Source organism: Protopterus annectens, chromosome 2.part2 (assembly GCF_019279795.1).
Source record: "Protopterus annectens isolate FY-2018-M chromosome 2.part2, PAN1.0, whole genome shotgun sequence".
Lineage (NCBI taxonomy): Eukaryota > Metazoa > Chordata > Ceratodontiformes > Protopteridae > Protopterus > Protopterus annectens.
The window spans coordinates 415,002,587-415,016,617 of record NC_056730.1 but is presented as its reverse complement, the minus strand read 5'-3'; the positions used below and the strand labels follow the sequence as shown (position 1 = coordinate 415,016,617).

General features: G+C 41.2%; 1 protein-coding gene across 1 annotated transcript in view; it reads right to left on the bottom strand.

The window, feature by feature from the left end:
• Positions 1-14,031, bottom strand: part of MCCC2 (methylcrotonyl-CoA carboxylase subunit 2) — a 1,233,028-nt gene that overhangs the window by 1,164,115 nt on the left and 54,882 nt on the right. The window contains exon 3 of the mRNA XM_044064435.1: positions 10,540-10,661. Coding sequence (XP_043920370.1) covers positions 10,540-10,661 — 122 coding nt within the window. The remainder of the gene's footprint in view (positions 1-10,539; positions 10,662-14,031) is intronic.

The window sequence follows — 14,031 nt, the reverse complement described above, 5'->3', positions numbered from 1 at the left end:
CCCCCCAGGCATAATCTGATGCATCTGTTGTCAATGTCTGCCTGGCTGTGGGTATGGTGAATGGCTGTCCCGTGTTGAGGTGACAGGCTTTTGCCCACCATCGAAACTCCTGTTGCAAGCAGGGAATGAGGGTAATTATTGTTTCCATGCTGTTGCAATACTGAGTCCAAACACTTTTTAGATACCATTGAAGTTTCCTCATATGCAGTCTTGCATATGGAATTAGTAGAATGCAGGATGCCATGAAGCCCAAAGCCTGCAGAATTTTTCTTGCAGATAACTTGGACTTTGTTGCCAACATTTTGAAATAAATAGTCTGTTGTCTTTGTTTGTCTGGCATGAGATAAGCCATCTGGGCAGTTGTATTTAAGCTTGCATCCAGGAATATTATCTCTTGAGAGGGTACGAGTTTTGATTTCTTTTTGTTTACTGTGTACCCTAAACCTGTTAGTAACCTTTTTAAAAACGCCAGATGCTGTAGTAGAATGTCCTTGTTCTCTGCTTGAATAAGGCAGTCGTCCAAGTATGGATATATTTGTATTCCTCTTTGTCTGCAAAATGCAATCACTGGTGCCAGGCATTTTATGAAGACCCTGGGCACAGTAGATAAGCCAAAGGGCAGTGCAGAGAATTGGTACTGCATTGAGCCAGCCATAAATCTGAGGTATCTTCTGCATGATTGTCTGACTGGGACATGCAGGTATGCCTCTTTTAGGTCTAAAGTCACAAGCCAAGCCTTCTTGCCCAGCATGGGCAGAAGCTGCTGCAGAGTTAACATTTTGAATTTTGGAATATCCAGGAATGTGTTTAGGATAGACAGGTCCAGTATTGGTCTCCAGGCTTTGTCCTTTCTGGGTACCAAGAATAGCCTTGAGTAAAATCCTATCCCCTGCTCTTGCTGTGGTACTTTTTGAATGGCTTTCATGTCCATGAGGGATAAAACTTGTTTTTGTGCCTCTGCCCATTGATTGAGTGGCAGGTTTGGCATACTGTTTGGCCTTGGCAGGGTGTGAAAGTGGAACTTGTAGCCTTGAGATATGATATTTAAGACCCATTTGTCCTGGGTGTGATTCTGTGCCAATTTTGTGAGAAAAGTGCTAGTTTTCCCCCCAAAGGAGCAGTCAGAAGATAAGTGCTTGGTGTTGGTACGGGAAAGTCATTGAGACTGTTTCCTGTATGGCTGTGATTTTTCCTTTCCACTTTTGGAGGTAGAAGCACCCCATTGCTTAGGCCTGTATGAGCCTTGGGGCTGTGATCTGTCTCTGGGGCATCTGTATCTGCCTCTTTGTCATCTGTTTGACACTGGAAAGGACCAATTATTTGTAGGCCAGTTCCTGCTAAATCTGGGAGGCTGTACCTGTAAGAAATCCTTCACTGTTTGCATAGATTTAGCTTTGTCCTCCATTTTCTTCAATACTTCTTCTGCTTTAACACCAAACAAGGTATCATGTTGTAAAGGAGCATCTAATAGTTTTGCTTTAACAAGATCAGGCAGATTCTGCTCTTTTAACCAAGCATGCCTCCTAATGACAGAACCTATAACTGCGGCCCTGCAAGAGGTCTCTAGAGAATCAAAACCACATTGCAAAGTATGATTTCCCACTTGTTCAGCTGCATGCAATAAATCCTGCATTTCTTTGTTTTCTGCACATTCTGAATTTGTCAACATGTTCTGTTTAAGCAGTGACATAAGATATTGCTGATATTTAAGCATATGAAACTGACAATTTAAAGCTCTTACAGCCAAGGTAGCAGAAGTATAAATCTTTTTCCCCATCTGTCCAGGGCCCTTGAATCCCTATTAGAGGGAATATGTTTTTTTGCAATGGAAGCCTTGACCCCCCTTGGGACCCTGAGAAATAGTTTCTGGATCAGCAACAGGGTTTTTGTAAAGAAATTTATGTGAATCCGGAACCCTGTAGTATCTGTCTGGCTTTACAGGAGCTGGTAGAGAGTCAGGAGACAGACTGGACTCTGTAAAAACATCATCTACAAAGTCTAAAACAGGAGGAATAGCAAGGGGTCTGTGCTGGGGTAATAAAATGAAGTCTCTGAGCCTTTTCTTGGATTCAGAGCAATCTTGGCTCTCCCAATGGAAATGCTCCCTCATAGTATGCAGGGTCTCCCCAAAAGAATAATCCTCAGGAGGCCAGGCTGAAGGGATGGATTCTTCAGCATCAGAATCCTCATAGGGAGGAAGGGAATATTCATGTTCAGATGAGGAATCAGAGGAAATGGAAACCTGATCTGAAGATTCATATTCTATCTCTTGCCTAGGCCTCTTATCAGGATGAGGATGGGAACCCCTGATCAATGTAATTAGGTCTTCGGCCATTTTAAGCATCTCTTTTTTAGGCATGGAAGTCTGTCCAGGAGAATGCTGTACTTGCTTCTTTGTCTTTAGAGCTGCTTTAGTCTTTGCCTTTGAAGCTGAGGATGGCTTTACATATAACTGTACAGGTCTGAAAACACCCTCAGAAGCCAATGCCTGCTCAGCGGCTCCAGACCCATCTGAGGGAATAGTTTCCGAGTGTCCAATACGTTGAGTTTCCAGCGGCCTAGTTGGCTCCACGTGGGAGTCGGAAGCGGCCTGTGGCTCTGAGGTAGTGGGCGTCAGGGGCTGCGAAAGCACCTCACTGAGAACCGGCGACAGGCCTAGCGGAAGCCTCGTCGTTGGTTTTGGACCTCGGATGCCTGTCCTTTTCTTTTTCCTTGCGTTTTTTATAAACTCCGGTCGTCGGCTGTTCCGACGGCATTATATAATTGAATCTTCAGCCAAAGTAATGAAAGGCAAAATCGTACCGAGGCTTAATAGTGCGTTGGTTAAATCTAGCACAAAACCGACAGCTAGCAACGTCGTGGTCAGGGCCTAGGCAAGGAATACAGTAAGAATGAAAATCCTTATGAGGTATTTGCTTCCCACAAGAAATACAATTGTTAACTTTTTCTGACATCGGTCTGGAGCAAGAAAAAAGTTTCCCCAACGGGGTACTTAGCTTTAATGAAGACTTCAGATCTGAAATTCGATTTTGAAAATCTCAGGAATCGCCCGACCGGCACTTGCGAACTGCTTTTGCTTTGGGCACCGCGCGGCAAGAAAGACTGAAGAAAATGACGTCAGCTGCATCTATTATACCCCTGGCACACTGACGTCAGGGAAGAGGCGACAGCAACCGACGCTGGACCTAGACTTTGGAATTCAGGACGACTGAGGGTAGCCTGCCAGCAGGATAACCCGACTGTAATGACTCAACAGTGAAACACGATGAACATCTTCTCTTTCTTTACATATTGGTTCAGTCTGCTGAGGTCCAGTATGGGTCTCCAGTCCCCCGTCTTCTTTGGAACCAAAAAGAATCTTGAGTAAGTTCCGGATCCTGTCTGGTCTGCTGGGACTGGTTGGATGACTCTTTTTCTTAGCAACGTTTGGACCTCTACTGTTGCTTGATCCCTGTAACTGGGTGAAACGTCCGGGATTCATCTTATGATTGGAGGGGGTGTGGCGAATGGTATGAAGTATCCTCTGGAAATGATGTTTTGTACCCAGCTGTCTTTTGATATATTGAGCCAGGCATCTGGGTACAAAAACAAGCGACCCCCGACTGCCTCCAGAGCAGGACATTCGGGCCTCCTCTCAGGAGTGCTGGTAGGGTGTGTCCCAGAGAAGTGACCTCTGTCACCCTGGTGTTGCGGACCCCCTCTGCCACGAGGGCGGCGTCTTCCATTATTACCCCCTCCTTTTCCCCCTGGAGGGGGGTTCACCACATTTTTCCTGAAAGGCTCCTCTGGCTTTTGGGAACCACATTTTCCCTCTCCTTTGACCTTTACAGTATGGTCGGGTAGGGGTTGAAAAACGGATCCCGATGGCAGAGTCTTTCCATCCTGTTCACACCTGGTTAAGGTTTCCTTCATTTCAGGCCCGAAAAGGGACGGGCCATCAAAGTGTTCATGAAGAAAGACTTGAAAGGTTTCGAGAAGGAACATAAGAGCATCCAAGAATGTCTCCTAAGAGCAATTCCTGCACTCGCTGCCCTACTCATTCAATCAGCTGCATAAGAAATAAGGCGCATGGACAAGTTGACGACAGAATTTAGGGTAGGAAGCTGGGCAGTAACTTTGTCGGAAGCTGTCGCAGCTCCTGTACCCTGAAGAGTATCTCCCAACTCCTTAAGCAGATCTCTTTGCAACCTAGTAAAATGGGTTAAGTAGTTCATCGAACAGAGAGCAAAGGTCACTAAACTGACCATGCGCTTCCCATAGCTATCAATAATCCTGGAGTCTCTGTTTGGAGGATGGATAGATGAGGAAGTCTCAGACATTTCCTTCTTGGTGGCTGCTGCCACCACCTTGGCATCAACCAGAACACCTTTAGTTAAAAACGTTTTGTCAACTGGGGCTGAAATTAATTTATTAGGCCTCCTGGGGACAGGCTCCATAGAATCCAGAGACTCTCAGCTCATTAAAGGGCGGAGTCACCCAAGGGGTGGAGGGCTGAGACCCGAAAGGCTTCAGGAGAACTTACTCATACTCAGTAGGGCTGTTGGACTGCCAGTCACCCCTCTGCCTAAGGATCTCAAGTATCTCAGCAAATGAGATATCCTCAGAGGGGGACCATGGGGACCCTTCTGACTCATCTAAGTCAATGTCCGATTTGACAGACTCCTGCAGGGAGTCTAGGTGCTTCCTCTTGCACAATCTCTTCCTGGGAACCTCATCAGTGGGGGCCTCTGGCGAGGTCTCGGAAGAGCAGAGCCAACCCACTGGGGCTTCCTGAGGCTCTGGGTCTCTACGCTTGGTCAGGATGTGTGATGCAGAAGCAGACACAGGCACTTTTGGGGAGGAGGAGTCCAAACCCAAGGTGGAGGATGTCCTGGGAGACATGACTCTCCTCATGGCATCGAAAGCACCTCTGCTCTGATGTGAGGGAGCCAAAGGATCCGAGGAAACCGTCGACACCCCTGACACCGGGACAGTGGGCTCTGAGTCCAAGGTAGGAGCCGAGCTCATCTGAGCCGAGGCCTCAAGAAGCAAAGTCGGAACCGACAAGTTGGTTCGACTATCCTCCCCAGATCTGACCAAAGAGTGTCAGCTCCTAGAGTCCTCGATCGGCACTGAGGATATCAGAGTACATGGAGCCGAAGACACTGGAACAAGCACTAGCTCCGAGGGTTCCACTAGCATCAGGTCTGACGGCTCCAAAGGACCAGCATGGCTCGGAGGAGGAATAGTAATAGTCGGTGCAATGGTCTTCGGCTCCGAAGCCATTTGGGTCGAAGCCGATAACATTTTGACTAATGCCTGTGGTGACAACAGCTTCTGTACCACACGATCCACGTCCAGATCCGACAGACTGATAGATGATCGAGACAACCTTACCGAAGGTTGTACCGACTGAAGAATAGGACTCTTTGGCATTTCGGAAACCAGTTCCAAGACCGGGGACCGGCTCCGAAAGGAAAAGACTGCTGGCTCCGAGGGCAGTGGAGCCGAAGTAGATGACTTCTTTCATTTTTTTGAGTCTGAAGTCTTGGAAGACTTTGAAGACCTACTGAAGCCATCCTGGTCACTCAAAGCTTCCTGAAATGAAGGTTTCAACAAGCCTCTATCAATTAGTTTCTTATACCTTTCCTGCAGGACCCTAGAGGAGAAGGAATAACAAATGGCACAATTGTCTTGCAAATGCAGAGCCCCTAGACAATAAACACAGTTAACATGGCTGTCTGTAACTGACATTTTCTGACCACACTTAGGGCACTTTTTGAACCCAGACTTGTGGTGCTCATCTTGGTCAGCCATAGTAAAGTTAGAAATATTTAATGCTACCACACCAAAACTACAACAGTAAATTTTCACAGAACAGAAAATAGCAGGTAAGCCTTAAAAAGCTGTCTAAATCACACACACACACACAATAATAATACCACACAAGCAGACTGACAAAAAAGAGAACTGCTGAGAAACAACAACCTTATCTAATAAGAGTATTTACTGTATATTTGAACAGTAAACCCTTATCTAAAAAATACAGAAGGCTAGGCAGACCACACAGAAATCTAATTACTAGAACTATCTAACAAATGTGACGAAGGTCATTAAATATCACAGCAAGCTGAAAAAGGGGAAAACAATAAGCTTTTCTGTATGGACTAAGGTTTACTGTACTGAGCCTAAAATAAAACCAAAGGCTAGACAGACCACACCTTAATAACTACAAGTAACTAGGCCTAAAAGAGGCCAACTACAAATACATGAAAAAACAGTAAATGGGAAGGGAAAAACACAATGAAAGCTATAAGAGCTTTATAAACAATCCTAACTAACTAACTATACTAACTATCAAAAAACTTTTCTAAGAATTTTAATGAAAAATTTTTCTGATCTGGCCCGAGCTAATTCAGAACCTTCGATCTGTTGCAGCGGCAAACTAGATCTGAGGTAATTCACAGGTGCATCATGGGATAGGGACTTGGCCTCGAGCTATTTGAAGACCTCGAGCTTTGCAACTGGCCGTATCGGAGCCGAGGAATCGGCTCCAAACCCATCAGTAAAGAATGAACGGCGAGACTGAACAACTTCACATCAGAAGTTATATACTTAATTTAACACTGCATCCTTTTCATCTAAGTCTGTCTGATATGAAAGCTGGGAGCACTGAGCTAACCTTCAGATCTGATCTAGACAACAGCTAGTCTTCTAGTACCTCAAGCTCTACCAATATTTTCCATAAACCCCCACGATTCTTCCCTTCAGATTGAGATTGCTGCCAAGTATTGACCTGTAGCAGGAGAACAGCAATGGAGTACTGATAACAATTGAGAAGGGGAATAAAAGTAGGGATATTGTATTGGACAGTCTTGGATAAAAAGGATCCAGAATGATGGTGAGTACATAACTTCTGTATCCTATTTCATCAGTCTGTCTGATCTGACAGTTGCAAAATCCTAAGCTACCTTGGATCTTGAGATAGAATCATGATAGAATACCTCTGAGAACTGAATCTTCAAATGGAGCTTTGGTTCTAGAAATTATGTCCAGTTTATAATGCTTAAAAAAGGTATGCAGCATAGACCATGTGGCTGCCACACAGATATCATCAATGAAGTATTCCTGAAAAGGCCATAAAGTTTGCCATAGATCTGATTCTAGAATTATGCCCAGATTATAATGCTCAGAAAAAGTATGCAGCATAGACCCTGTGGCTGCCACAAAGATATTGTCAATGAAGAATTCCTGAAAAAGGCTGTAAAGGTTGCCAAAGATCTTGTGGAGTAGACCTTAGGATCTGATGAAAGAGTCTTGTTGCTGTTATAAAAAAAACAAGGGAGAAATAGCCTGATAATCATCTGGACATAGTCTGCTTAGAAACCTTGGAGCCTCATCAGTTAGGTACAAAGGAAACAAATAACTGTCCATTCTTGGTCCTATTTGCCTTTGGACATCTAAGGTGAATAGCAGATACTCTCCTTTGTTGAAACAATTTGGAAATAGAACTTGGAGGTTAACAGACTGGTTAATCTTATTTTCAGAAACCACTTTGGGATTATTGGATGGATAAGCTTTCAGTGTCACTTTATCCTTACTGAAGGACAAATTTGGGCCATGGAGCTCTGAAATTTCAATAGATGAAGTGATAGCCACCGGAAAAAGAGTTTTCCAAGATAAGTATTTTAACTCTCTGCCTGAAGCTGGTTAAAACAGAGGCTTTCTTTATGCTTGCAGAACTCAATCTAGATCCTGGGGAGAAGTAGGATCCTTAATGGGAAGGCAAGGAAGAAAGAATCCTTTAAAGATGACCTTGCAAAGTTTATGAGGCCAATGTATTCTTTAGGCATCTGGAGTGATAATTGGAGATGGCAGATACTTTTACTGTAAAGTAGTTAGAACCTGCTTCAAAGTAGACAGAAAATGAAAGATGCCTGCAACACAAACAGAATAAGGATCAAGTCTTTGACTGTTTGCAGAGAAAGAAATTCTACCATTTACTCTTGGAAATTTTTCTGAGTAGATTGCATCTGAGAAGCTGACAAAATGCAAATTACATTTTTAAGAAAGAAGCATTTCTAGCTATCAGGGGAAATGGAGAAATCATTCAGTTAGCTTGAGATTGTGAAGGTCCACATGAGGTTGACCAAATAGGTGTGAAAGAAGATCTAGTTGTGGATCTAGAAGCTAAGGGGCTTCTTCAGATGAGCAGAGAATACCAAATCTGTCTGGACCAATATGGAGAAATAAGAATTATCTGCAATTTGCAAGTCAATGCCTTTTGCACAAACCTGGTTATTAGCAGAACAGGAGAGAAGGCAAGCAGCAACCCGGGGGGAGGGGGGCTAGCAGACAGGAGCAATCCTGGGTGACTGTACTTCCGGGGAAGTAGGGCAAAGTAGCTTCTGCAATTGGTGCCGAATGGAGAAGCAAATAATTCACAGAAAGGCTGGTCCCAGTGACTAAATTTACTTGTGCCACTGACAATTTGAGGGACCATTGCTAGCCAGCTGGACTTCCCCATGGTGTGTGTTGTTACCAGAAAGTGGCCTGAATCCAATTTCCATTGTCATATTCTTATGGCCTTTCTAGAAAGGGGATAAAGATCTCATTCTTCCTTATTTGCTGGTATACAAGGTTACGGACATAGTCTCAGTTTGTATGGCCATCACTCTTAAAGGCAAGATGTCCTAAAATTTCTGCAACACCAGGAGGACCGCTCTCATCTCCAGCATGAAGACTGGCCTCGGACCAGTTTCAAATTCCTTGGACCATCCTCCCCTCAAAATGCCCTTGCTCCCCCCACTCAGATGAGAGGCATCTGCACTTACTACTGATGATGGAGAAGGTACAAGAAATGGCCTTCCTAAATGTAGAAAAGGGGTCTCTAGCCACCAGTTTAAAAAAGTTCTGCATTGACCTGGCCATACAGATGGTTGCTGAAGGACAGTCTCTTGGCTATGTCCACTATGTGGTCACTATGGTGTCAATGGCACAACAGGTAGCACACTCACCTTTGGTGAAGAAAGATGTGGATTCTGTTCTCACACCAGGTAGATCAACTGCTGACACTGCAGTGCAGTATAAGGGGGATGCTGCACTTCTGAGTCTGTTGTCCTTCAGATGAGACATTAAACTTAAGCCCAATCTGTTTGATTTGGTGGTAGCTCAGGTAGATGTAAAGGATCCTACAGCACCTATCAAAAATAGTGGAGGTCCTTTATTTGTAATCTGTTTACAACATATTTACATATTTTCATTGTTTTTTTACAACAATCACAATGCAGAAAAAACAACATTGTTTTCTTTACTAGACATCCCACTCCTACTTCCACAACCACCATTTTATTATTTTCATAATCGGTGGAAAAACAATTTCCCATTAAACATAATATCCTCGAGTCTTTCATTCCAAATAACCCATATGACAAAATATTCTTCTAAACATTTTCAACTTGTTCTCTTTTTTAATATTCTTGCAATATCCATATGCTATTATGTCAATATTTATTTATTCTTTTATATTTTCAAAAAACTCTTCTTCGTATAATTTATTCCATATTTTTCTTACTTTGTTACGTCAAAAACTACATGTTCTGCTTTTTCTTCTTCTCAACAACACAGATTATTTAATTTCGCTTTTTGTATGGCATATTACTTTTAACAAGAAGTTTGTTTAAAGTTAACCTCAATAAGAAATCCCGACATTCAACACAATTTTTATACCATTTCATTCTTTCTTTAATAGGCTTTGTTTTTTCATTTCACAAATTTTCCCATGAATTACTACAAAATGATTGATCTATTTACCATGCTTTCCTACTTTCTTTTATCTCATCAATCTTTGTCTTCCATATTTTAATTTTTTCTAGATAATTTTGTATTTCAACATCATAATGTTCTTTTTTTATTTTCTTTTGCTCTTCTTCCCACATGTCCTTATATTTACAGTTACACATTTTGTCTCACAATGTATCTTTCATCCATGTTAATACTCTACATACATTCAAAGATGTTCCAAACACTACTGGATTTATTAAACCTAAACCAGCGTCACCTTTACTCATTAATAATACTCCTCTTTTAACCAGATTCAATCTTGAACCCCCATATAAAAGTGAAAATTATTTCTATTACATACTTTTCATACACTTTTGGAACCAGATTATCAAACAGGCAGAGAAAAATGCAAATGATGCAGAAGCAGTTGTTACCTACAGATATCATCACCCACTCACTATCTGATCTCACTGCTACAGTTATGTTCTCAATGTTATCACAGGTGACAACTGCTGAGTAGATGCTGGCAAAAGGCAGTGAACAACAACTTTTGAGGTCAAAATGAGAAGCTGGTCAGTAAACTGCCAGAGACATGTGATGTACTACATTCATCACACCTACCAAAATAAAATTGATGTACTAATAATTACTAAAGAAAAGGTAAAAGATCACTTAAAAAAGTGTAAATACCAGCAACATAAAAAATACACATGCACGTGTCTCAGAAAACAGAGTTCAGCAGTTAATCTCTGGCACAGTAATTCAGAATATTCTTACCCAGATACACGACCAATGCCTGTAATAATGCCACCCGAAGGAACTTCTTCACTACCATACAGCTGGTAGCCTGCAAACTGTGATAATTCCAAGAAAGGGGACCTGCAGGAAAAAAAATAAAACTCACATTAAGGTGCAATAAAAGATCATATATATATATATATATATATATATATATATATAGATGCATAAACACATACGTATCTAGTGGATACATCTAAATATACATACATACACACACACACACACACACATATATATATATATATATATATATATATATATATATATATATATGTGGATCTAGTGCAAAGAAGTAAATTCGGCATTATGTTGACATGCGTAACATCAATGTGGTAATGTCAGATCCAAAACACATCAACTCCTTCTGCACATGCTCTAAGCTTGTTCCTCAAACCATGCATGCTTGCAGGACAATAGTGATTTTGCAGTGGGGGCAAGCCCCCTGTGCTCACCACACCCCCTGATAATTATACATACTAATTCCGGACTGCAGAGTCCCTGGAGAAGGGCATATTCCCCTTACACAGGAATTTAACTTTATTGTGGAACCATCGACCAAAGTGGTCAGCAATATACAGGTTGATCTTGGCTATCATCAACCAATCTAATGGAAAACATACTATAACAATACACTTGTCAATCTTAGCTACGATCAACCATTCTAATGGAGACCATACCATACCACACACACACACACACACACACACACACACACACACACACATATATATATATATATATATATATATACACACACACACACAACTGGGGACTTTTTATAACATTTTTAAAAAAATGATAAATGGGATATTAGCCTTTCAATGAAATACGGTTAGTATAAAGTTGATTTTAGGATATAAATGTAACTAAAGCAGTTGATAGTTCATTTATTAATATGTTATATAGGAAGCCAAACATATAATCAAGAACTTGCCCAAATCTCAGTATCTCAGACTTAAACATATCTGTAATAGCAACACTGACCTTAATAAGGAGATGGAAAATTAGATAATAGGTTTAAAGAAAAAGAAGATGTAAAAAACATGCATGTGCTAAACACTTTGCCAGATCACAAAATTATAAGTTATGTACTCAACATAACCAAGCATCTGTGTTGTCCATTTTCATTTTTCCTCAATGAATGGGTTACAGATCCAATTCAGCCGCATACTTCAGACTTTGGATCCAACTCTCGAGTTATTCCCTCTACCCACAATGCACTAGTTCATCTCTAATACCTCAGGTCGAGTTTGTTGCCATAAAATTCAAATTAAGAAGTTAGAGAAGGGGATAAATAACAGAACAGTGCTCAAACCCAGAACTATAGGTTCCAATAATAAACCAACAGGTCACTCCAGAACATCATATGAAGCAGGATTTAAGGGGGGAAATGTTGAGGAAGAATGAAAATGGACAACACAGATGCCTAGTTATGGTGAGTACATAACTTATAAATCTGATGATGTCCTTTTCATTCTTCCTCAATGAACAGGACAGAGTCCCCAGATACGTGACTCTTGGTTGGCTCTCATGGAAGGATATTTTGGAGAACTGCTGAACCAAAGGCAGCTCTGTTTCTGGAAATTAGGTCCAATTTGGAATGAACAACAAAGGTATGAGCATTGGACTATGTGGCTGCTGCACAGATATCATCAACAGACATTCTCGACCGAAAAGCAGATGAAGTGGCCATAGATCTAGTTGAGTGGGCTTTGTGCGGTCTTGGTAGAGAAATTCCTTTTTGGAAACAGATCCAAAAAATGTAATTAGTTATCAATTTAGCCAATGTATCTTTAGATACTGGATAACTCAGTCAACGTTTTGAGAAGGAAACAGACAGTTGGTCTGATTTTCTGATCTCTTTACCTCTGTGCAAATAAAAATGTAATTGTCTGTGAACATCCAGAAGATGTAGCATGTATTCTCCTTTGTTTGAAAAATTTGGAAAGAAAACTGGCAAATGAATGGATTGGTTAATGTTAGATTCAGAAGTCACTTTAGGCAAAAAGTAGGAAGGGTTAGTTCGTAAGGTAACCTGTCTTTATGGAAAAAAATGTAGGAAGTCTTTGATGAAAGAGCCTGGAGTTCAGAAATCATTTTAAAAGACGTGAGGGCCAACTAAAAAGACTGTTTTCCAAGAAAGATACTTTAAATCATTTTTTTGTTGTTGAAGTTTCAATGGGTTTGAGTCGGACCTTGTAATACCACTGTCAAATCCCATGGAGATGAATTCTTTACTGGGGATCCAAGGAGAAAAATGCCCTTCAAGAAAGCCCTATATAAATTAGAAGCAGCCAAAGAATATTTTTTATCTCCTGTATGAAAATTAGATATGGTTGCCAACTGTAGTTTAATAGTAGAAAAGCTAGCTACTTCTTTGAAAGGAGCAGCCAGAAAATCAAGAACAGCAGAAACAGGGGCATTAAAAGGGTCAACATTGATTCTTAACTCCCAAAGGGAAAATCTTTTCCACTTGCTCATGCAAGCTTTTTTGGTGGAGTCTTTTTGAGAAGAAAATAAAATGGTGCACACTGGGGAAGAAATCCTGAGCTATCTTATTATTCAAATTGGGGAAACCTTGCAGTTAAGTTTGATAGTTGGGATATTGGGATGATTCGTCCCTGAAAGGTGTGTGAGAAGATCTGGAGTTGGGTCCAGTATACAGGGAAGATAATGAAGATGAGACCAAAGGAAGGGGAACCACACCTAGCAAGACTAGAAAGGAGCAATGAGGATGAAACACCAAAAAAGAATTGCAAAAGCTACAACAGAAGGAACCCATGTCTGTGCATGATGGCGGCAAATGATGTCAAAGGTACTGGGGATGGACTAAGGCATTCTGGGTAGAGGAAGAAGCTCGACAGCTGGATCCAAAGTTGCTGAGGAAGAATGAAAAGGACAACATCAAATCAGATCTGATCTCTTAAAATATAAACAACAAAATATTAGCAATACTGACTCTCACCAAGTAAGGTGTATTACCACATTTGGTAATAATACTTTAAAAATAAAGAAAGTGTTTACTTTTTTTACATATTCTAAGAAACTACACATTTTTTTTTAGATAGTCCTGTCCCTACCTGTAATTCTGGTTTCAGAAAAGGCAAAACAACTGGAGAGACCTTTGCTTGATAACAAGAGACCTTTAAGTATTAATAGGTCTTTGTGACTCCTTGGGGACCAAGGGGATTTTCTCCATGTGGAAACTGTTCCCAATGAGTGCAAGTTTTGTAAAATGTTATATTTTACATCTGTCAACATGACAAAGACTTTTGAAAGAAGACAATTAATTCTTTGCAGCACCTCCTGGATAGCTTGCATGGCTGTATATAGCTGCAGCACCTTTTTCATTGTTCAGACTTCTACAGCCTGGAAACAACATGCATCTGTTCACATTAATTACTTAAATTGCAGAAGAGAATTCCTAAATATAACAGATTACATCAGGCTGCAATTTTACATTTAACA